Source organism: Pelophylax lessonae, assembly GCF_965119305.1.
Source record: "Pelophylax lessonae genome assembly, chromosome: 5".
Taxonomy (NCBI): Eukaryota; Metazoa; Chordata; class Amphibia; order Anura; family Ranidae; genus Pelophylax; species Pelophylax lessonae.
Genome location: NC_138772.1, coordinates 498,510,342 through 498,535,209, shown reverse-complemented (window position 1 = coordinate 498,535,209; position 24,868 = coordinate 498,510,342). Strand labels below are relative to the sequence as shown.

Here is a 24,868-nt window from a genome sequence, read left to right as displayed (position 1 = left end):
ACAAAGTGGGATCCTTTGGACTTTTATGAAATAGGGTGGTATATGCTGTTCTCATAGAAGGCGGAGAATATTTAGTTTCTAGGCACTGAGTGTACATAGATTTAGGGGTCAATACCTCCCCGTAGGTCTTGTAAAAATCCATGGGGATGCTTTTTTGGCCAGGCAGTGTGTGTATATATAGATATATATATCCAGATACATATCTAGATATATAGATATATATATATATCTATATATATATATATATATATATATATCTATATATATATATATATATATATATATATATGTGATGTAGAGAAACAGAAAAAAACAAACAGTTCTCTGTTCAGACAGGGGGAAACAATGATTTTTTTGTCCCTGGGAATAAACTCTATCACTTCTCCAAGCAAAAGCAGAACACATAGTACAGTAAAACACTGGCTAGGCACACAGTTTACCCTTTGATTGTCCTAGATGTTTAACCCCCTTCGCAGCCAGTGTCATTAGTACAATGACAGTGCATATTTTTAGGACTGATCATTGTATTAGTGTCACTGGTTCCCACAAAGTGTCAAAAGGGGCAGTTAGTGTCCGACTGTCCACCGCAATATCGTAGTCCTGCTATAAGTTGCTGATCACCGCCATTACTAGTATAAAAATAAATAAATAAAGATTCCAGTACATATACCATAGCTTGTAGATGCTATAACTTTTGTGCAATCCAATCAATATACACTTTTTGGGATTTTGTTTTTTTTTATCAAAAATATGTAGCAGAATACATATTGGCCTAAATTTATAAAGAATTTTTTTAAATGTTTTATTAGATATGTTTTGTAGCAGAATGTAAAAAAAATGTTGCTTTTTTAAAAAAAAAAAATGGTCAGTCTTCTTTTGTTTATAGCACAAAAAAAAAAAAAAAAAAAAGTGGTGATCAATTACCACCAAAAGAAAGCTCTATTTGTGGAAATAAAATTCTATAAATTTTATTTGGGTACAGCATTGCATGACTGCACAATTGTCAGTTAAAGTAACGCAGTGCCGTATTACAATAAATAACCTGGTTATGAAGGGGGGGGGGGTCAAGTAGTTAACGTATATAAAGCCTTTTGTTTTCTATTTTGGATAGAGTGGAGAAGGGTTAAAACTAGTGTAAGTTTTTTTTTTTCATCTGTGTCTTAGAGATTTGCCATCATTTGTCCCTGTTTCTGTTCCTGACTCAAAAGGTAAAAGGATATCTTGGCACTTTGATGGAATTCCTCTCTAAGGGTCTGTGGTGAGCACGTTTGATAAGCATTCAGGAGGCAATACTGCAATCTCCTAAATGCCTGTTTTTTGAGGGGCTGCTTGAAAGTAAGGCCCGGAGCAAAGAGCGGAGAGAATAGTGTAGGGTCAGCATGACCAAGTGAACAGGGGAGTGGTAGGGGTTAATTTAGTTTAGAATTGAGTTAGTATGGTTGGGGGGGGGGGAGCCTAGGATTGTTTAGGCTTAGCTAGGGGGGGGTGGGGCTGGCAGGCAGGAAGAGGTGGGATTTGCTGGGCGCCAAAATTTCCCCTCAGTCAATAGAAGCAGCGTCCGTCCCTCCCGCCCTAATATTCCGGATATATTTGTTATGGTTTGTTGGGGGGGTTTGTTCTTTTCTTTGTTTTTGACAGGTTTGCCTGGGATGTCGTGGCAGCTGTGGCGTTTTTTGTTGGTCTTTGCTGGCAGGTGCAAGAATCTTTAAGTCAAGGTAATGGTTCGGGACCCACTGGTGGTAGGTTCCCTCTGGTGCGTTCCAGTTGATGTCTGTTTGACTGTAAGGTAAAATGGGTACACTGCGGGTAGAGTGTTGTCTCCGAGCTGGCGTTTTGTGGCTGGAGGCCTATTATGTTTAAGTGTAGTATTTAGCGGAACATTAAATGGGGGGCCTCAAAGACCAACAAAAGCTTTAACTGTTTTTTACGTTTCTGTTTTAAAGAATGTTTTTTTCCTTTATGTTAATTTATGTTAATTTAATTTGGAATTGGTTAATAAAAGGGCTGCTATGGCCAATTTTATTCCACTCACAGTGTCGTCTCGATTATTGGGATAAGTTAAAGGTGAAAGGGTGCAAGTGGGTGGTGGGTTGACCTTTCAGCCAGGTTAATAGTGACATCTGTTCTACACTGGTCATGAAAATACTGCACCACAAACCTAGCATTTGGCTTATGATTACAGCACAGCCCCATTAACTAGGATATACAGTATCTCATTCAGTGGCAGCAGTGCAAAGCTTCACATCCATGGAAAGTGTACACCCCTGTCCAGCTGCATTGGCAGCTTAAAGAGGAGCTCCAGGATCCCCCCAAAAAAATATAAAATCAGCAGCTACAAAAACTGCAGCTGCTGACTTTTAATACAAGGACACCTACCTGTCCAGGGATCCAGCGATGTCGTCGCCCGAGCAGATTCTTCAATCGGCTCTGGATGCAAGCGCCAGCATCTCTACTAAAGGAATCAGGAAGAGAAGCCTTGTGCCCTGCACCTTGTGAATGGTTCCATAGTCTTCTGGGGCCTCTGATGTGTCCCAGAAGACTGTAGGGGAATGGGGGGGACGGGACTTTTGGCTCAGATTGCCGCAGTGATCTGAGCCATAGTGGGTACCTTTCAAAGCTAGATGCCCGCACCCCCCTCCCACCCAAAATGTGCCAAATGTAGCAGTGGAGGAGGGAGGGTGCAACCTAACAGAGCTTCCCCTTTTGGGTCAAGCTCTGCTTTAGGAGGGGAAAGGCAGCTCGGTGGCTTATTCTCAACGCCAGCCCCCCCCCCCCCCCCCCCGGTTAATGTAATTATAAACTAAGCCTTAAGCCAGCCATAGACATTTTGAATCTTGGCCAGTTCAGTAGTAGGCGAGATTTGAACCATGTTTGGCCAGCCTGAAAATAACCAAGTTGATCAATCTATCAACTTGGTAACAACCAGCCTGACAAATTTTACATGCGATTATAGCTAAAGGATGTTATAGTTGCTAGCAATAGTTACTGTGTTCTCCCAGTGGGGATGGCTTCCCCTGCCCCACCCCCTCCCTGCTGAGAGAACATAATGGTTCCACGGGAGGTATTCCCCTATCCACACTGACTGTTTTGGTGGGGCAATCCATGGTTGCAGGAAACAAATTGCTCCATCTATGGCTGGCCTTAGAAAGCTCTCACGGGAACAAGAATCCCCAATGGAAGATTCCCTCTCCATTCCTTTTCTGGTGGAGACTCACAATTTTTGATTCACCCTCACTTTCATTCCGGGTGACATCAGTGGTCAGGACAATTAGAGACAGCAAAAAAAAAAGTGATTCTTACTCCTCACCACTTTTCAAATCTTAAAAAGTGTTGCCTTTTGTTTTACTTTATGCAGATTTATGTTATATTATTGTGTAGCTATTCACAAATAACCATATAGACAATGAGCAAATAAATCAGTATAACACAAAATACCAACCGCTATTCCCGCATGCCACAGGGTGTTAGTGGTCTCCATTCTGCCTTGATATGTACCAGGCCAGACAGAAAGCGCCACAAGATTTCCTCTCACATTTACCCGATCTCCCAACACTCTAATTCCTGGATTAAATAAACAAAATTTAAAAAAAATGGTTGGCTTTTTTCCTTCATATCATTTTCTGTTATTAGTCACATGATGCTGGCACTGAGCAGTGATAAGCGACCTGCCTGAAAATTATGGGGCAGGAAATAACGTTTGTTAAAAGAGGAAAATATAGTATTTTATCATTGTTTTACAGATAGCTGTAATAACTCATAGGACAGTGGTCTCAAAATAGAGGCCCTTTATCCGGCTAATGATACAAGGCACTATTCCTTCCATCTGCAGAGTGGGGCATAATTCCTGCTACTAACAGCAACAATGGGGCACTATTCTTCCCACTGATACCAGAGATGGGGCACTATTCTTCCCACTGATACCAGAGTTGGGGCACTATTCCTCCCACTAATACCAGAGATGGGGCACTATTCATCCCACTGATACCAGACATGGGGCACTATTCATCCCACTGATACCAGACATGGGGCACTATTCATCCCACTGATACCAGACATGGGGCACTATTCCTCCCACTGATACCAGAGATGGGGAACTATTCCTCCCACTGATACCAGAGATGGGGGACTATTCCTCCCACCAATATCAAAGACGGGGCACTATTCCTCCCACTAAAACCAGAGATGGGGCACTATTCATCCCACTGATACCAGACATGGGGCACTATTCATCCCACTGATACCAGATATGGGGCACTATTCATCCCACTGATACCAGACATGGGGCACTATTTCTTCAACTTATACCAGAGATAGGGCACTATTCATCCCACCGATACCAGAGATGGGGAACTATTCCTCCCACTGATACCAGAGATGGGGGACTATTCCTCCCACTGATACCAGAGATGGGGCACTATTCCTCCCACTAATACCAGAGATGGGGCACTATTCATCCCACTGATACCAGAGATGGGGCACTATTCCTCCCACTGATACCAGAGATGGGGCACTATTCATCCCACTGATACCAGAGATGGGGCACTATTCCTTCCACTGATTCCAGAGATGGGGCACTATTCCTCCCACTAATACCAGAGATGGGGCACTATTCATCCCACTGATACCAGAGATGGGGCACTATTCCTCCCACTGATACAAGAGATGGGGCACTATTCCTCCCACTAATACCAGAGATGGGGCACTATTCGTCCCACTGATACCAGAGATGGGGCACTATTCGTCCCACTAATACCAAAGATTGGGCACTATTCATCCCACTGATACCCAAAATGGGGCACTATTCATCCCACTGATACCAAAGATGGGGCACTATTCCTCCCACTAATACCAGAGATGGGGCACTATTCATCCCACTGATACCAGAGATGGGGCACTATTCTTCCCACTGATACCAGAGATGCGGCACTATTCCTCCCACTAATACCAGAGATGGGGCACTATTCAGCCCACTGATACCAGAGATGGGGCACTATTCCTCCCACTAATACCAGAGATTGGGCACTATTCATCCCACTGATACCCAAAATGGGGCACTATTCATCCCACTGATACCAAAGATGGGGCACTATTCCTCCCACTGATACCAGAGATGGGGCACTATTCATCCCACTGATACCCAAAATGGGGCACTATCAATCCCACTGATACCAGAGATGGGGCACTATTCCTCCCACTAATACCAGAGTTGGGGCACTATTCATCCCAATGATACCAGAGATGGGGCACTATTCCATCAACTAATACCAGAGATGGGGCACTATTCATCCCACTGATACCAGAGATGGGGCTCTATTCATCCCACTGATACCAGAGATGGGGCACTATTCATCCCACTGATACCAGAGATGGGGCACTATTCCTCCCACTAATACCAGAGTTGGGGCACTATTCATCCCAATGATACCAGAGATGGGGCACTATTCATCCCACTGATACCAGAGATGGGGCACTATTCATCCCACTGATACTAATGATGGGGCACTATTTATCTTCTAACTGACCACAGATGCTATGTAATTTTTTTACTCCCACTGATCACAAAGCCTGAGGCATTGTTTACTCCCACTGATGCCTGGACATATTCTACTCCCACTGGCTACAGTTCAGCCCCTCTAAAGTCCGAAGGACAGTACGCTGACACTTTCTTTAGAAAGCTAAGATACCCCTATCCTAGGTATAATATACAAGATATTGGAACATTTGTGACAAAAGATGCAATAGTAAAGGTTTTTTTAACTCATAATTTATTAAAGATGAAGTTTGGTTATGAGAATTTTTACATAGTTATAATAGTCCAGTTTGTACCAATGTACTGTAAGCATGTAAGTTCCATACTTGGATGATCCCTGTAGAAACTGAAAATCATTGTAGTAGGCCTTGGTACTAAAGTGACTGTCACCGCCCCACCTCTCCAGTTTATCCATCTGAAAGTTCTCAGTATTCGGTGCCTACTACAGTGATTTCCAGCTTTCACAGGCATTCTGCAAGTATGCCACACACATACTTATTTAATCCAAGCTGGACCAATGTAACTATGTAAAAACTGCCATACTTAAGCTTCAGGCTAAAGTCCAGAAACATCCGTGTCCAAAGTTCCATGCATGTGTGTTTAATGGACTTTAACCCTTTTATTTTTTTTACTGCCGATCTATTATGAATTTTAAAACATTTAAATTTTTAATAATAATTTAGAGTTTACCTTCTCCGACAGTGAAATGAATAACATTGTCATCAACGTCAAGTCCATTCGTGAAGAAAACTCCAATTGCTGGGGAGAATCCATTATGGAAGGCACATCCCTTGACATAGGATTCATTGGATAGTACCTAAAAAAACAGAAGATTTAATTTTCTACAATAGCTAAACTTTTGGTTTTTCAACAATAATTTTGTTATTAAGATATCATAAAAAAATGTTTGCAGCCCAAGGGTCCTTTCACATGGTCTTTCCGCTCCGATTTTCTCAGTGGAGGATCGCTCTGCTGATCCCTGCTGAGCAGGCGGATGACAGGTCTGTCTCCGCTCACTGTGCTGAGACGGACCTGTCAGAGTCCTCTATGGGAGTTCGGATGAAAACAGACCGTCTGTCCAAATTTATCTGATTCAATCCTCCAGGCGGATGGAAAATAGGGTAATCTTCCGTATAGATTTGGTGGACAGGATCGGATTTGATAGCGGCCGGTGTCAGCGGATATGTCACCGCTGACATCCACTGCTCCATAGGGGTGAATGGAGGGTCCAATCAGGTCCGCCTGAAAAACTGACAGGCGGGCCTGATTGGAAAGCCAGTGTGAAAGGGCCCTAAGTAGAAGGCAAATTCAAGAATAATGTTAATAAATTGTTTTTATCATAGTGCATGCTTGGAGCAGACATTGCATAGTATATTCATGGAACAGACTGCCAGCAGTGGTAGTGAGTAAGTACATTTAAACATGCTTATGATAATCAAAGGTGAAAAAAATATGGGCAAAAAGGGAACAAATTGCTTTTTTTTTTCTGTCTTGGCATGCCAACTCCATTTCTAGAATACGTATTCTGTTAAAACCGAAGTCCCATGTGACGTGGCTGCTCTTTTCCTGAAATCTTCCATTCTCTGCCCCCAGAACAACCCCCCCCCCCCCCCGCCCTTGCAGCTGTGGCATTTTGGTGTTGTGAGGGTTAATATAGCTCCACCTGTCACAGGCATTGGTGAAAAGTGGCAACTATATCCACCCTTTCTGCCCCCCCCTCCTCTATTCATAGAAGCGTTAATATTGCTTCCAGCAATGAAAAACGCTCTGTTAATGGGCAGATAAATGAAAGTCCCACCTACTCCATTCATAGAGTGTTTTTCATTAAAGGAACTGATAGCACAGATTCTATGAATGGAGCAGGGGGCAGAAAGGACAGGCACAATCGGCACATTTGACAAGTGTCAGTGACAGGTGTAGCCATTTGTAATAATCCCTGCAGCACCTGAAGATTATAGTGGTGGGGCTATCTGGGGGTCAAGGGACAGAATATTTCAAAGAACAGAGCAGCCACCAGCACATAGGACATTCGTCTTTCACGTAATTATTGTCCCTATTGCTTATTTAAAAAACATAAATCCCTAAACTTCAGCTTTAACCTGTCAGTTATACTTTTTTGTTGGTTCCCAAGAACTACTCTATAGGAGCCATGGTTTCCATGCACTGCACTGATGCTAGCTAATATGTCTGAAACAGCTGTATGCCATTTGAAATAAATGGCTCCAAAACATTAGGCTTTATCTGTACTATAATCCAGTGGTCCTAGAAGTACAGTTGGTCGAGGGACAAAAAGGAATGATTTGCATGGCTCCCCTCTATACTAACCGAGGAATCATTTATTTATAATGAAAGTGAGGCATGCAGATCCCTCTTATTTTAAAAATGCTATGCCCCAATTTACACTGGTTTGGTGAATGACTTTGTGGTATTTAACCCTATAAAAGTAATTTAGAGCTCAGCAATGCAGATTTTCTGCACAGTACATCTCTCTAAAACAGTAAAAACTCAACTGTTTTAATCCTTACCCACTTTATCTAAAGCTAGAAAATTGTTTTTGGCTTCACATACAGCTTAAAGGAAACCTGTACTGAGACAAAGCCATTGCTGACCTTCTTCTGAAAATCCTAGTGATCTAGCTCTCCACTGTTTCATATCAATGGCTTAGAACTTAGAAGGTATTGATTTAATAAATGTGGCAACCAGGCGACTGGTAATTAAAATTGATGTTTAGTTAAAGCGGAGTTCCACCCATTTTTAATAGGTTGGAATACATAGCTGTATGTAATCCCCTTTAAAACGGCTTTTACCAATGGAAACTTTTTTTTTTTTGCTAGTAAGTACCTTAATTTCGGCATTATTGCTCCTCTCCTCACTTCCTGGTCCGATCGGCGATGACGTCATTCGGCGATCCGCAGTGTCTGCTGGGATGTATTCAATTCCAGAAATCTCGGAGTAGCTGTATCTGTACTGAGCCGTGCCTGCCCCGCCTCCGCCCCGCCTCCGCCCCGCCTCCTCTCATTGAGTTGCATTGTATGAATGTATTAAGGCTGTTCTCTGCCCCGCCTCCGCCCCACCTCCTCTTACAAATCAATGAGAGGAGACGGGGCAGAGGCGGGGCAGAGAACAGCCTTAATACATTCATACAATGCAACTCAATGAGAGGAGGCGGGGCAGAGGCGGGGCAGAGAACAGCCTTAATACATTCATACAATGCAACTCAATTAGAGGAGGCGAGGCGGAGGCGGGGCGGAGGCGGGGCAGGCACGGCTCAGTACAGATACAGCTACTGCGAGATTTCTGGAATAGAATACATCCCAGCAGACACTGCGGATCGCCGAATGACGTCATCGCCGATCGGACCAGGAAGTGAGGTGAGGAGGAATAAAGCCGAAATTAAGGTATTTACTAGCAAAAAAAAAAAGTTTCCATTGGTAAAAGCCATTTTAAAGGGGATTACATAGATCTAAAGTTCCAAAAATGGGTGGAACTCCACTTTAAAGTAGAACTAAAGGCAAAATGTTTTTTTCATTTTGGATAGAGTAAGGGAGGAATTTAGCCCCTGTCAGTTTTCTTCTCCATCTGTGTCCCATTGGGGAGATTTACCTTCACTTCCTGCCCCAGCGCGAGATAGGAAGTGGAAGAAATCCCTTCAAAGTGAGGGAATCCCCGGTTGTCACCAGGGTCACCAGAACAAGTGTCCCTATTGCGTACCTCCCAACCCTCCCTGATCCCCCGGAACCATCCCGAAAAATGGTCCATGTCCCGGAGTCCTGGGGAATCAGGGTTGAGACCTGGGATGCCCCCGGAGCAGAGGGGGGGAAGCATGGAGCAGAGGGAGACATAGAGCGGAGGGGGGAGGCATGGAGCAGAGGGAGGCATGGAGCAGAGGGAGACATGCAGCAGAGGGAGGATGCATGGAGCAAAGGGGGGCATGGTGAAGAAGGAGGCATAGGGCAGAGGGAGGCATGGAGCAGGGGGGGAGGTATGGAGCAGAGGGAGACATGGAGCAGAGGGGGGAGGCATGGAGCAGAGGGAGGCATGGAGCAGAGGGAGACATGGAGAAGAGGGAGACATGGAGAAGAGAGGGGAGGCATGGAGCAGAGGGAGGCATGGAGCAGAGGGTGGCATGGAGCAGAGGGAGGCATGGAGAAGAGGGAGGCATAGGGCAGAGGGAGGCATGGAGTAGAGGGGGCATGGAGCAGAGGGGGGGTGCATGGAGTAAAGGGAGGCATGGAGAAGAGGGAGGCATAGGGCAGAGGGAGGCATGGAGCAGGGGGGAGGTATGGAGCAGAGGGAGACATGGAGCAGAAGGGGGAGGCATGGAGCAGAGGGAGGCATGGAGAAGATGGAGGCATAGGGCAGAGGGAGGCATGGAGCAGAGGGGGGAAGTATGGAGCAGAAGGAGACATGAAGCAGAGGGGGAAGATATGGAGCAGAGTGAGACATGGAGCAGAGGGAGACATGGAGAAGAGGGAGACATGGAGAAGAGAGGGGAGGCATGGAGCAGAGGGAGGCATGGAGCAGAGGGTGGCATGGAGCAGAGGGAGACATGGAACAGAGGAGGGAGGCATGGAACAAAGGAGGGAGGCATGGAACAAAGGAGGGAGGCATGGAGAAGAGGAGGGAGGCATGGAGCAGAGGGAGGCAGGGAGCAAAGGAGGGAGGCATGGAGCAGAGGAGGGAGACATGGAGCAGAGAATGGAGGCATGGAGCAGAGGAAGGAGACATGTAGCAGAGGAGGGAGGCATGTAGCAGAGGAGGGAGGCATGGAGCAGAGGAGGGTGGCATGGAGCAGAGGGGGACATGGAGCAGAGGAGGGAGGCATGGAGAAGAGAGAGACATGGAGCAGAGGAGGGAGGCATGGAGCAGATTGAGGTATGGAGCAGAGAAGGGGGACACGGAGCAGAGGAGGGAGGCATGGAGCAGAGGGAAACAAGGACTAGAGGAGGGAGGCATGGAGCAGAGGAGGGAGGCATGGAGCAGAGATGGGAGGCTTGGAGCAGAGGAGGGAGGCATATTTTATAGATACAAGGAAGCCTGTTTTTTTTTTTAGCCACATCCCTTAAGCCCCTCCCACTGCTAAGCAATTGGCCACACCCATATTTTGCGACGGCTCGCTAAGCATGCTGCAGATCTTATCCCTGCTCAAATGTCCCTCATTCTGAAGTTCAAATGTTGGGAGGTATGCTATTGGAAGACTTTCCTTCTATTCATGTTCTAGGGACAATCCAAAATGTGAGATTTTCTTTTACTTTCACATTCAATGATAATAGTAAACAAGACAACCAGTGGGTGAATCTCTACAATAGGGTAACAGACAGTAATAAAAATTCGACATCTAATCCCTCTCCATTCTATCCAAAACTAAAAAAAAAAAAAAAAAAAGTTTGCCTTTAGTTATACTATAATTCTTTTTTTTTCTTTTGTGCTAGAGCTGCAGGCACATATCTTACATGTCATAAAGAATGTCCCACATCCTGCAGGCTGATGGTCCCTGTGGAAATCTTCTCTAGAGTGGTGTCTGGTCCTCTTCACTGTGCTGAGCTTCTGGTGCTGCGGGAGCAATTAGCTTGACGTGTAACACTGAAGAACATTAAAGAAAGACCCAAAAGGCACCCGTCCCTTTCTGTCCCTCCTCCTTCAGGTCCTTGCAGAATGTAGCACGTTCTCTAAATGGGGGAGAGGATTCTGGCATTCATTCACCCTTCCCCCATTAACAGAATGTGTTTCATTCTGGTGAAAAATTGCAGTGACTTTTGTCAATGGAGAAGGAAGAAAGGACGGGAACCCATTGGGACCTTCTTCAATGTACTCTGCTATAATGTTAGACCAGAAGGTTTTTCACTCCCACAGCACTGGAAGTTCAGCACTGTGAAGAGGACCGGAAATTACTGGAAAGAAGATTTCAACAGGAACCATCAAGCTACAAGACAAGGGATATACTTCAATACAGGTAGATTGTTTGACTGCAGTTGTAGCAAAACAAAACCCTTAAAATTCTACTTTAAGTCAGTACTATAGTTAACAGAGTAGGTTTGTTTAGACACATCTGTAAGACACTTACCTCTCCAAGGTTGAGGAAAGCCAAGGAATAGCGGGGGTCTATGGGATCTCTGTAACCTTCCTGACCACTGTGATAGAATTCCACGTTTGATATTTTTGCATTTCCTTTAAAGTGTAAAATAGAAAAATAAAGACTCATATTTATAATGGCTGCTTTTTGTGTGGTGGGAGATAAGAGGTTCAGGTTCAAAATAAGTGAACAGTATTCATATTCAGTTTACCCTTATAGACCATTCCATTGGCTGAAAATGTGCCCACAAGAACACGAGCTCCGAATGATTCTCTAGACCAGCCTGGGTAATCCTCTCCAATGATCTTGATGTTTCTGGTGAGCAGAGCCACATCCGCTGCCAAAGTGTAAGTCAGGTTTGTGTTGGGTACTTGATAGGTGTTTGCTGCATGAAATAATAAATTAAGTATCAATATCTATGTAAAAAAAACCAAACATGACTGTAGTAGCCATGACTAGTATATCCACTTAAACACCAGAGACTTTTGTTTACAATCAGTATTTTTGCTAGAAAATTACTTAAAAAATTTAAAATATATTTTTAGATATTTTTTTTAAAGCAGGGGCCCTAGAGAATAAAGGGGTGGGTGTTGCCATTTTTTATACCATACGGCAGCAGTTTTTCAAACTCCATTTTTTTGGGAGGAAATACACTTTTTTGAATTTTAATGCACAAAAACACAATACATAAACCGATTGTTTGGTAACATTTAAAAGATGATGTTACACCAAGTAAATAGATACCAAACACGTCACACTTTAAAATTTCAGACGCCGTACAACGGCAACAATGTAAATTTTACTATCGTAAGCAAAGCTTTAAAAGCCTTCAGGGGTTACCACTTTAGATTTACACAGGAGGTCTGGTGCTAGAATTAATGCCCATGATCTGACATTCATGGTGATATCTCACATGTGTGTGACGATTGCTCTCTGCGTACATGTGGGACCGATAGGTGCTTTCGCTTTTGCGTGTGAGCACAGCACAGGGGAGGGGAGGTGCTTTCAACTTTTTTTTTATTTTTTAATAGTTACACACTTGTTTTGTGTGCAAATTTTTTTTTATCACTTTTATTGTTATCACAGGGGATAAAAATATCCCCTGTGATAGCAATAGGCATGTGACAGGTACTCTTTATGGATAGATCTGGGGTCCATTAGACCCCAGATCCCTCCTCTGCCCTTAAAAGCATTTAATCACACCAAGATCAGTGTAATCAAAAGCTTCTTATTTTTACAACTGGCACCAATTACTTTAGAGGAAACCAGAAGTTATGTATGCTTATTGCTTCAGGGTTCCCACATCATAGAGCAGAACAGAGCCGATTTGCTACTGCTAGCTGGTCAATTGAAAATCCCGGTTGGACGAGGGATCCCAGGAAAGCTGCAAAAGGCAGTGAGGGAGGGGGGTTGGGAGTCCCCGGGGGGTGTCCCCTCCCGCTGCTTGTAAGAGCAATCCAGCAGCTAGTTAGCTTTTATGTTTGCTTTTACAAGAAAGCTGATTGTCGGCTTTAAAAAAAAACCATACCAGGATGATGCTGGTACGTCACTTGTCATCGAGTGGGTATATATTGTTGCATTCATCTCCAATACTTATATAGTGCCAACACATTAGCATTGAAAGTGAAAGTAAAAGAAAATTCCACAATTTAGGTTTTCCCCAGAAAAGTAATAGTGGGGAAAACGTCCAACGGGCACACTAGGTCAGGTTACCTGGGGGTCCCCAAGGTACTTCCTAAATTTGTAGGGTTTTCCTCTTGTTTGGCTATAGGACAGGAAGTGAAGGGAAATCTCCACCATAGGACACAGATTGCGAAAACAATTTGACGGCTGTTATAACCCTCCCTTGCTTTAGCCATAATTAAAAAATGTTTTGTCTATAGTTCTATATTAATAAGCAAGCCTTGTCACATGTCTTACCTGCATGGTTAAAAGTGAGAGAGACATTTAAAGTGAGATTTCTCTGGTCAGGTGACACAGCAATAATCCTCCTGGTTTCCGTCTGCCAGGCACTGTAACTGGTGGTGGTTATAAGGATATCTTCACCAACCTGATGAAAAAAATATTTATAGGTAACCTTTACATTCATAGGAACAGTGCTAATAATTATGAATGTGGCTAAAACGACTCATAGCTGTGAATAAGATCAGTATACTGATCAGAAAAACTCCAGATCCTGCTGTGAGCTAATGACCTCGTACAGGCTTGCATTTCATTGTATGTATCTTCTTTTGGTGTGAACCTAGCATCAGGGTCCATTCACACATAAATTCATGAATAATATGAGATGTTTGTTTTTTTAATGCTTTAAGAAATTTTTGAAAGAGATACTGCGCAAGAATCACTTTTTTCTACATCCTTTTTTCTCTACACAACAGAATATGTAATCCGCGACACTTGGCTGGAGAGTGTGTAGTAAGGAGGAAACAGCTGATGCAAGGGATCATATGACTAAAGGAATTTGATAAACTTATGGAGATCGCTGGGACCAGGATGTATTTTGGCTGCTACTAGGGATGGGCCGAACCCCCCCCCCCCCCGTTCTCAACCCCCTTCACTCCCAAACAGGGGCAATGTTCTAACCTGAACGGCGAACCCCATTGAAGTCTTTGGGAGTCGAACAGGACATTTTTTTTTTATATATTTTTTTTTTTCAGGAGCAGTGATTTTAATTATTCTTAAAGTGCAACAATAAACATGAAAAATTCCTTTTTAATACAGTTTCTGGGGGGTCCCCTTAATGTGCCTGCAGGGTCCCCTTAAAGTGGTGCACCTGTTGCATGCATAAAACCTGCTACAGCAAAAATTAGCTTTCTAAATCCCATTTAAAATGACTAGCGGTTACAATTGCCGGCACCCGGCTATTGAAAAAATAAGGACAAAAATGGTACGGGGTCTCCCCCAAAATCCATACCAGACCCAAGCATGCAGCCTGGCAGGTCAGGAAAGGAAAGGGGAAAATCAAACCCCCCGCCCGCAGACGCTCCCGGCCCCAAAGCTCCCACCGCCCCCTGTTTGGGGCATGTAGCCTGGTATGGTTCAGGAAGGGGAGGGGGGGTTGCGCTCGCTTGTGCCCTCCCCTCTCCGGACCTGTTGGGCTGCATGCTCGGATAAGAGTTTGGTATACATTTTTTTGGGGGGACCCTATGCCATTTTTTTTTTTAATTTTGGCATGGGGTTCCCCTTAAAATCCATAAAAGACCCGAAGTCTGGTATAGACTGGGGGGGATCCCATGCTGTTTTTTTTCTTTATTTTTTTTACCGGCACGTTTTCTTTTTTTTTTTTTATTCAGCTGTCAGCGGGGAAACCCATTGCCAGATGATGACTCATCGGTTGTTAAGGACGCCACGGCCTGCTTCCCGGCCCCAATCCTTAAAAACCAGCTTACACTGCGCCCTGATTTGGCAAAGCTTTGTGCAGCGCTCAGTGCATTGCAGGGTGTTCGTCGGGGCAAACACCCTGCAAATTCGGGTGTTAGGCTTGGGCCAAACCATTCACCCATCCCTAGCTGCTACTAAGTACACTAAAGCTGACCATACACTAATAGAATTTTGTATGAATATTTCTATGAAGCACCTCATCAGAACGTTCCCTAGAACATTATTTAATGCCATTCTAGACCAATGAATAAAATTCAAAATACTAACCACAACAAACAAAGCCAACATCATCCCAAGCTACATCACCAATCTCATCTGCAGATATCACCCAAAACATCCTATCTGCTACAACCAAGTCATCTTGCTCTCTAGCTCCCTTGCTACCTCCTACCACACTCACCTCCTGGACTTTTACAGAACCTCTCTCATTCTCTGGAACTCCTTACCCCAGTATGTCGGGTCAGCTCCTACCCTGTCTGCCTTTAGGCGATCCTTTAAACCCATTTATTCAGAGAAGCATACCCTTCCTCCACCTAACAACTGTAATTGAGTCACCTCCTCAGATCATCTCCGGCAGCTATTATCTTTTGTACCACCTCCCCTTCCCTTTAGATTGTAAGCTTCATGAGCAGGCCCCTCCTATTCCTTCTGTAATAAACTGTATTGTAATTGTACTGTCCCCCTTTATATTGTAAAGCACTGCATAAACTGTTGGTGTTATATAAATCCTGTATAATAATAATAACATTTTTAACCCTCTCTTATTCTATCCAAAATGAAAAAAAGTTTTGCTTTTAGTTCTACTTTAATTGTCAGTCTTGCCAATGATCATTTAGACATGCAAAATAATATAAAGAAAATTTCCGCGCTAATGTGACAATGTGATGAGTGAGAAAAACGATTAAATGTAAGCAGCTGGCACAAAATCAACTAACAGTGATTCAGCAAAACAATATAACACAAAAGTGCAGCACTAAAAATTAAAGTGAATATGATTATGAATAGAAAAATTCCAGTATTCATAAAGAAATATATAAAGAATATGGGTAGTGTCCAAATCAATGAATACAGTCCCATAAAAACTAGTGCAAAATAAAGATGAATCCGCATGCAGGATATTCCAAGGAAGGGATTCTTTCCAGTGACACCAAGGATAAGTGTGAGAAGGGGACACCTCTGTGATCAGGTATAGTAAGCAGCTTACCAAAATTCCGTGGCTGCTCAATTGAATGAGTCAGCCTCTCCCAGCTAATAATCAAACCCAGACGACGTCTTTTGATGACGAAACGTTGGCGACTCCAGACGCAACGTCCACACGCCCCCTGGAAGAAGCCGGCCTTTTTGTGATACATTGTATGCTGCTCGGGAAACTTGCGGGACGCCGCGCTTTTACCCTATGATCAGCTTGTTCGATATGCCTATTATCATCTGTAAATATGTGAGTAATTTTCTTTAATAAATATTGCCTTAGTTTTTACGGGATCACGCTATGGGCTTCTGTTTCTTTTCCACATATTCATTTATGGTTGATGGAGCTAACTAAGGAGTACTAAGACCGACATCCCCTAATTACATTGATCCTACCACCTGTCTGGAGAGGCGGCCCCTCTTATCTGGAAAGCAACCACGGAATTCTGAAATACTTGGGTCTAACATCCGACCATACTGGTTTGATTATTAGCTGGGAGAGGCTGACTCATTCAATTGAGCAGCCACGGAATTTTGGTAAGCTGCTTACTATACCTGATCACAGAGGTGTCCCCTTCTCACACTTATCCTTGGTGTCACTGGAAAGAATCCCTTCCTTGGAATATCCTGCATGCGGATTCATCTTTATTTTGCACTAGTTTTTACAGGACTGTATTCATTGATTTGGACACTACCCATATACTTTATATATTTCTTTATGAATACTGGAATTTTTCTATTCATAATCATATTCATTTTAATTTTTAGCGCTGCACTTTTGTGTTAGATCATTTAGACATACCTGCCAGTCCACAGGCTCTGCTAGGATGATGTACTGTGATCCAGCTGGTGCTGTATTTGCCAACTTAGTCCTATATAAAGTACGTGGAAGTCCATGAAGATCAAGCTCTCCAAAAACACCTACGAAAAAAATAAATAAATAATAATTCCAACAGTTATATACATTCTGCAAATTGAAAAACTAGTCAGTATGTGACACTGAATGTTTTTCAGTGATATAGTTGTCATTCTGTACTTACCTAGAACTTTTGATCCCTGATTTGGTCCATTTGGCAATGGTAATTCTGGAGTTGAATGACTTCCTCTTAATATAATATGTAGTTCTCCCTGGAATGGGTCAGTCTCCGTTCCTGCTATTAACCATCCACCCTTAAAAAAGCCATAAAAAGCATATATATTACCTGAGCCCCCTAGAATATCAGAATCAACAAGGGTCAGTCTAGATAAAAATAAACAAATTTATAAGTAGATTTAGCTGGTTAGTGAGACGAGATCTCCCAATTCAAGAATTTCATGGCTCCTTGTAATTGTACACAAGGAGTAAAACATCTGGCCGGCTCACACTCAGATTTTACAAGTTGGAAAGTGTTGATGTGTAACTGTGAATGTCCAAATCATCAGAGGCACTCAATCATCCCCTAGCAAGTCATAAAAGGCCAGATTATCACAAATGCTGCTCAACAAATGGGGGCATAATTTGCTATTATCAGAATGTATATAGCCAGCATTACTTCTCCTACAGCCTCATACGGTATAAAATAAAAACATGAAAAATCCAAAAAGGAAAGTATTTTATATTGTCAAACGTTTGTAGACACTTGATCATCACACTTACATGAATTTATTGGACATCCTATTCCAAAACCATGGGCATTATTATAGAATTGCCCTATCCCACCCCAACCCTCTTTTGCTGCTATAACAGCCTTCACTCATTTCAGAAGGCTTTTCCACAGAATTTTGGAATGTGTCTGTGGAAATGTGTGCCCATTCAGCCAAAAAAACCACTTGTAAGGTTGGGCGGTGAATTTTACTGAAAAGATTAGGCTTGGTGTTCCAGTTTATCTTGAAGGTGTCCACAAGGGTTGAGGTCAGGGCTGTATGCAGGCCCTTAATGTTCTTCAGGCGTTGGCGTTGTGTTAAAGGATACAGTCATGCTCGAAAAATCAAGGGCCTTCCCCAAACTATTACATCATTGTAAGTTGACAACGTTTTCTAAAGTATCTTGTATTCTGTTGTATTAATAGTATATAAAACATCTCAATTGAATCATTTGCAGGAGTGTCCACACACTTTTGGACATATAGGTAGGTCCTGACTGAAGCTCTGGGTGGAGTGTACATCGCTCTCCAGGGACTCAGCGTGGACAAAAGTGAGCATGCAATATGGCGCTGAGATGCATCATAGCTAATAGAGTTTGCTTACTGTCTGGAAGGCCATGTATCTGCGCCACCTTTGATATCACACTATAGAACTCCCCCATATGCAATGCTTGGTTGTGGTGTGAGTCCTGGGTGAGCAATAAGGATATCACCCCCAAGATTATATGTTTAAAATATTTATTTTGTATAGAGTCTACTTGCAATCACATTTGAGTGAATAATATGATTTTATATACCACCTATATGGCCTAATCTGTTCCATTTCTGAAAACCATACAAATGTGAGATCTTTTTATGAGAAGTATACTATCTGTTGAATAATCAGATGCAGTACATTGGATGGTACTGTTGCCAAGACATTCTTAATATTTAGTTTCTGCTAGCCATGATGTCGCATGTTTTCACATGAAAGTTCTTAAGTGTGCACGTATTGTATATATACACAGTATTTGTATTGTTTACTGCACTTTTACATAGTCACATAGTTAGTCAGGTTGAAAAAAGACCATCTAGCTCAACCAATAAAAAAACAAAAAAGAAAACACAACCATACAGTCCCATATACACAATCCTATACCCGCAGTTGATCCAGAGGAAGGTGAAAAACCCCATCAAAACATGATCCAATTTGCTCCAGCAAGGGAAAAAAATCCCTTCCTGATCCCCCAAGAGGCAATCGGATATTCCCTGGATCAACGTTACCTATAAATATTAGTACCCATTTATTTTATGTACACCTAGAAAAGAATTCAGGCCTTTTTTAAAGAAATCTACTGAGCTGGCCAGCATCACCTCTGGAGGGAGTCTATTCCACTTTTTCACAGATCTTACTGTGAAAAATCTTTTCCATATTTGGAGACGAAATCTCTTTTCCTCTAGACGTAAAGAGTGCCTCCTTGTCCTCTGTGATGACCTTAAAGTAAATAACTCAACACCAAGTTCACTATATGGACCCCTTATGTATTTATACATGTTGATCATATACCCCCCCTTATCTCCTCTTCTCAAGAGAGAATAAATTCAGTTCCTCCAATCTTTCCTCATAGCTGAGCCCCTCCATGCTTCTTATCAGTTTGGTTTCTCTTCTCTGCACTTTCTCCAGTTCCCCTACTTTTAGCATTGGGTATAATTTTTAGACAAAATTCCTTTTTATTGTGGTTGTGGGAAACATGAGGTTTCTATGCGTAGCCAATATATTGTCATAATATACTGTACACTTTTTCAAGAATAAAGAGTCATTTTTGATATTTTGAGTGCAAATTTTACTTGATTGTTCTGTACTTGATTGACTAGTAGGTTTGATGATAAGGTGTCCGCAAACTCTTGATAGGAATGGAAAGATGTTTCTGATCTGCTATTGAATTTTGCTGAAGTCTCTATAAGAGAGTGGACAGTTCCTTACCTGTATAGAGATATAGGTGGCACTGAGGACTGTTGTTTTGAAGGACGGTTTTAAACCCTCTGTTGAGTTGTCTGTGAGGTTTTTTAACTCTAAAATACCATAAATGATAAGTTTCTCCAGATAGGGGATGTCTATATCTGCTATAACCCACTTGCCTGTAAAAGAATGAAAAGAACATATTTAACAATCTAGTATGAGTCCCAGCAGTAGTTAGTGTTCTTCACACAGCCAACTAGAGATAAGTTAACTTTCTTTATTTAGAAGCAAAATATTTAAATTATGCAATCTTAAAGGAGAAGTGTGGGATTGTAAAGTAATAAACATACATACTTACCTACCTACTGAAGCATCGGTCTGATGCTGCAAGTCATCCTCAACCAGGTCTAAGCTTGAGAACTGAGCAGTTATGCGACCACTGGTCAATCAGTTCTTGGGTCTGCTCAAAGTAGAGAGCTGTGACTGTCCCTCCAGCTCTCACTGAAGTACTGGGCTGGGGAGGGGACAGGAGCAGCTGGCTCAGGCTTTCAGCGGCACAGCTGTCAGTCAGCCATTTGGCTGGATTACAACATTATTGTCGGGATCCTTTAAGAGCCTGGAATGGCTCCATAACGTCAGCCCACAGTGGGCCTTAGCCCACTGTTGTTTGATTCTGGGTCACAGGAGAGCACAAGAAAGTGCACTTCTTTGACCCACATGAGAAGTTTGGCCAAAAGAGCTCTGGCCATACTACTAATGGCACATTTTAGTGCAGGGTTGAAAATATTTTTCTCACCAGATACTGTTGATGTCATTGTAAAAAAAAAAGATGCTAGGGTTTAAGGTCGGGGAGGAGTTTTTAACTACAATCTAAATGAATATTATTGAGATTCATAATTAAGTACCAGGGCACAGGATCCTGTGAACCTATTCAAGCTCCAGTTGGTTAACTTTATCAATCACATAAAATTGCCTAACTATGAGTTAATAATATGTAAACCAACACAGCAGAGTTCAGGTACTTAGATCCCACTTTATGCACTAAATAGTGATGTACAATGAGTTTCCAGATAATACGTGAGTGTTAGAATCTCCTGGAATCAAGCACAGCTGATCTGGGCTGGTCACACCAATGCCATGGGTCTCCATACTGACATTCCTCTTTCTATTTAAATATCAACCTGTATCATAAGAATATCAACACACACACAAAGGTGATTTGGGCTTGTGCTTCTTAATTAGAACATTAACTAAGGTGAACACAAAAGTATAAAAAAAAAGCCATATACATTAAGTCTAGGGGCTGCTAAAAATGTGTTACTGTAGGGTTTTTGTGCTTCTGTAATCATATTTAAGCACAATCTAATATAAAATGTAAGTATTGAGGACCTCTCTGAAGGAAAATAACCCTCATCAAAATATCAGATTTAAACATGCTCCAATATATAAATTTTAGGTATTGGGTTTGTAGAAAAATATAGCATTTTTACCTGCAGGAATGATGACAGTGGATCCATTTTTCGGGACAGTATAATTGTTTTCTACAGATGATTGCCAGAAGGAGTTGTTAGACCAAAGACTGGAGATGAAAACACATATTTTTAGAGCCATGAAACATTGAGGCTGAATAATAAGCAATGACCAAAATTCTACTGCTACAATTGGTGCAAAGTACAATTATAATTTCTATTCTGTTAATAAAAAATGATAAGCAAACATCCCTTACATACACATATTTCTTATATGCTTTAGGCCCTTCTTTTTAAAGAGACTTAAGCATCTAGGACTGTGTTTTTACATAAAGACTGGACTCAAAGTTTTACTTCTTTGAAATAGAATGTGTAAGATTAGAACCTCTACAGTATGTGGTTTATCGGAGTGGTTTGAGATGAGCTCAGGTAACCCATGAAAAGTATCATTTCTTTATATCCTGTAATTTGTTAGTGTAAGATTCACCAGACATGAGTACGACGAGGCCTGATGAAGGAGCATGCATGCTCCGAACGCGCGCCAGGACACGCCCATCACTGCCACTGCCAAGTCTACCGGAGACGACAGCTCTTTCTCCTCCCCTCCCTGCACCTGGCGCCCTGGACTCCACCGGAACAGCCAGAACGCGGGGAGACACAGGACATCTTCTCACCACCAGGACTCCACCACTACAGCATGCCCCATGTATTCCATGCCTGTATCATACTCCATCATGTGAGTGTTTTTATTACAAAAAAATTGCCTTTTATTATTTGCTGCACTGAGATTTGCGCCGCTCTCTCTTCCCCCCCTTGACCAGACATGAGTACAACTATGTGGTGTTGCGTGTAAATACAGTATTTTAGACAAAATACAAACTATTACCTCCAGATTTTAGGCAAAATACGAACTATTACTCCTGAGTATTTTTTGGAGGATGCCATCAATATGCCTGCCAATCAGCTTGCTTAAAATGGTAATAAACGCTATTAAATTTTTTTTTAAAGTATTGAACTATTGGCAAAATTATTATTTTTTTTTTCATTTTGGATAGAGCAAGGGAGGGTTATAACCCCTGCAAGGTTTTTTTTTCCCGCCATCTGTGTCCAATTGCAGAGATTTCCCTTTACTTTCTGTCCAATAACTAAACAGGAGAGGAAATCCCAGCAAATTAAGGGAATTCCTTGGGGACCCCCAGGTCACCAGAACTAGTGTCCCTTTCCGAACATTTCCCCTCTATTTCTAAGGACAACCCAAAATCTGGGTTTTTATTTTATTTTTAATGATAATAGTAAAGAGGACAAATAGAGAAGGTGAATCTTCTTAACGGGGGCACAGACAGCAATAAAAGCTGACAAACATTCTAATTCCTCTCCATTCAAAAACAAAAAAAAAACTTTTTCTATTAGTAATACTTTAATCATACTCCCTGCAGGTATATGCTACAATGTGCTAGCATGCATTGCATACTAGCACATTATGACAGACTTACCTGTAATAATGTGTCCCCCAGCACCCCATCTTCCTACCAGGTTCTGGCTCTTCGGCAGCTTAAATTTCCTGGCCATGATGATGTCACTCCCAGGAGCGCACTCAAAACGGCACAAAGAGGATCCTGTAAATGTGGTCTGAGCTGTGCATGTGTAGTCACATTATGATCGAAGGGCTGGGAGAGGTATTTATGATTAAAGAGACCACTAGGGTTTCTTCTTTTTTAAAAACCCAGACTGTCTGCGGGTTTTAAAAAAAAATTAGTTCAATACTCCTTTGATAAATAGTGTGGATGGCACTAAGACTGTGTTTGAATGTTGTGTAGCTACACCTGATTTCCCTGTTTTTTTGTACTTTTAGTATGTTGCTTTTGGCACAAAAAAAAAAAAAAAAAAAAGGAGCCACCTGGTTGTAGTCTGTGACCGAGATCGGGTAACCCAAAAAAGGTGTCAACTTTTTTACAAAGTTAAAACCTCTGTGAGGTCTTTGTTATGCACTATGAGTGTGGGAGATTGTCGTGAGGGGCGAAAATTTTTTACTGTTGACAATGTCATGGAAATTGAGACGGAATCTCTCAATTGTACAGTAAAATCAAAAATATCTACAGCATCTTTTCCTTTTCTATAGAATAAATAAAATGTATACAAGAATGGCAAGCTCTTGTGCTATTTGTATGAAGGGCAATTTGTTTTTGTTTGCGCTCGTACTTACTCATGCTTTGAAGGTAGTGGTGCTTTGTTAGGAGGAGGAGGAGGGATGCAGTCTTTGAAGAAGCACTGATAGACCACCAAGTTCACATTTGTGTTAGACATAGTTGTATCCAGCCTTCCTGCCACTGCTCGTCTGCTGAGTCTATGTTTTCCAGACACTATAAAAATAATGTTATTGTTTAAACATAAAGTACTGAGTTTTCCTTATTCTTCCTACCTATGTAGTCAGCTCATTGTTTCCAAAACATTTTTTTAATTGCTGAAAATTTGTACATTATTATAAAATCTTACGTATATAATACGTTTATTAATACAACCAGCACTGCAAAGCCCTATTAAATGAAAATAAATATACTAAATTGTGCTGGAAAAAGAATCAAACCAATTTCCTGTGTTGCTAGCTGTGACACTTTCAGGTGTATTCTTCTTACCCCAAAAATATATTGTTCATCCTAAATAGTGAAGCACAACGCTTACGCTACATTATTGGGAAAATGTAACAAATATAAAGTAGGTGTTATCTCAGCTTGGCTGCAAAAGTAGAAATATGCTTTCATTGTATTTACACTTGGCATATACTTATTTAGTTAAACTTTTAGGCCCCGTTCACACTGGGGTGACGCTACTTTGCCGGGCGACCTCATAGGTCCCGGCGCGCTGCTCACCCCGCGACCTCGGAGCGGCCGGCACGGACTTCATAACATTGAAGTCTATGCAGGTCGCTCCGGGTCACCCCAAAGAAGCTCCGGACCCTTTTTCTAAGTCGGAGCGACTTGTGTCGCTCCTATTAGTACAGGTCCGCAGTTTCTCTATGGAAGGCGACCTACGGCTACCTGTCAGGCGACCAGGTCGCCTAACAGGTCGCCCCAGTGTGAACGGGGGCTTATAGTGAAACTCAACACTCTCAACAGATAAAAAAAATAAATAAAGTCCAATCTAAAACAAACAAAATGTATCAAAAATAATCCAGCACCCAGTGCCTTTATGGACAATTGATAAAAGATTCTTGCGTGAACAATGTATCAAACATCTTGTGACCAATAATCCACCACCAGCTGTAATGCCTGCTCACCTCCAGCTGTATAGTAAAACACCTTGCAATAGAGCTACTGAGGAAGCCCAATAGTAGGGCAAAACACGTCAGGAAGGAGGAGCCAAGTCTGTGACGTCACACCACCGCCATGGTCTAAAGTGGTGAGCTAGTTGTTGAGAGTACATACAAGCGCATGTTGTTTAATTTCCTGGGAGTGTTTTTAAATGAGTGGGGGACAATAAAACTGGTTTATACAGAGAACTCTATGCTTTTTTCCCCATATGATATACGATGGAACTCATGAGAGGAGGAAGAGTTAGTGGGAAAGGCTGATTCTTAAAGTGATTTTAAAGTCTCTTTTTTTTTTTTTTAAATAACAAACATGTTATACTTACCCCCCTCTGTGCAGTTGGTTTTGCACAGGGCAGCCC

General features: G+C 42.2%; 1 protein-coding gene across 1 annotated transcript in view; it reads right to left on the bottom strand.

Annotated features, from left to right (window-relative positions):
* Positions 1-24,868, bottom strand: part of LOC309555644 (fibrocystin-L-like) — a gene marked incomplete at both ends in the record, with an annotated part of 310,666 nt that overhangs the window by 39,940 nt on the left and 245,858 nt on the right. Inside the window, 10 exons of the mRNA XM_082257679.1 lie at positions 3,440-3,561; positions 6,221-6,347; positions 11,595-11,698; positions 11,815-11,988; positions 13,524-13,653; positions 16,975-17,093; positions 17,213-17,342; positions 19,758-19,912; positions 21,224-21,312; positions 23,406-23,562. Coding sequence (XP_082113805.1) covers positions 3,440-3,561; positions 6,221-6,347; positions 11,595-11,698; positions 11,815-11,988; positions 13,524-13,653; positions 16,975-17,093; positions 17,213-17,342; positions 19,758-19,912; positions 21,224-21,312; positions 23,406-23,562 — 1,307 coding nt within the window. The remainder of the gene's footprint in view (positions 1-3,439; positions 3,562-6,220; positions 6,348-11,594; positions 11,699-11,814; positions 11,989-13,523; positions 13,654-16,974; positions 17,094-17,212; positions 17,343-19,757; positions 19,913-21,223; positions 21,313-23,405; positions 23,563-24,868) is intronic.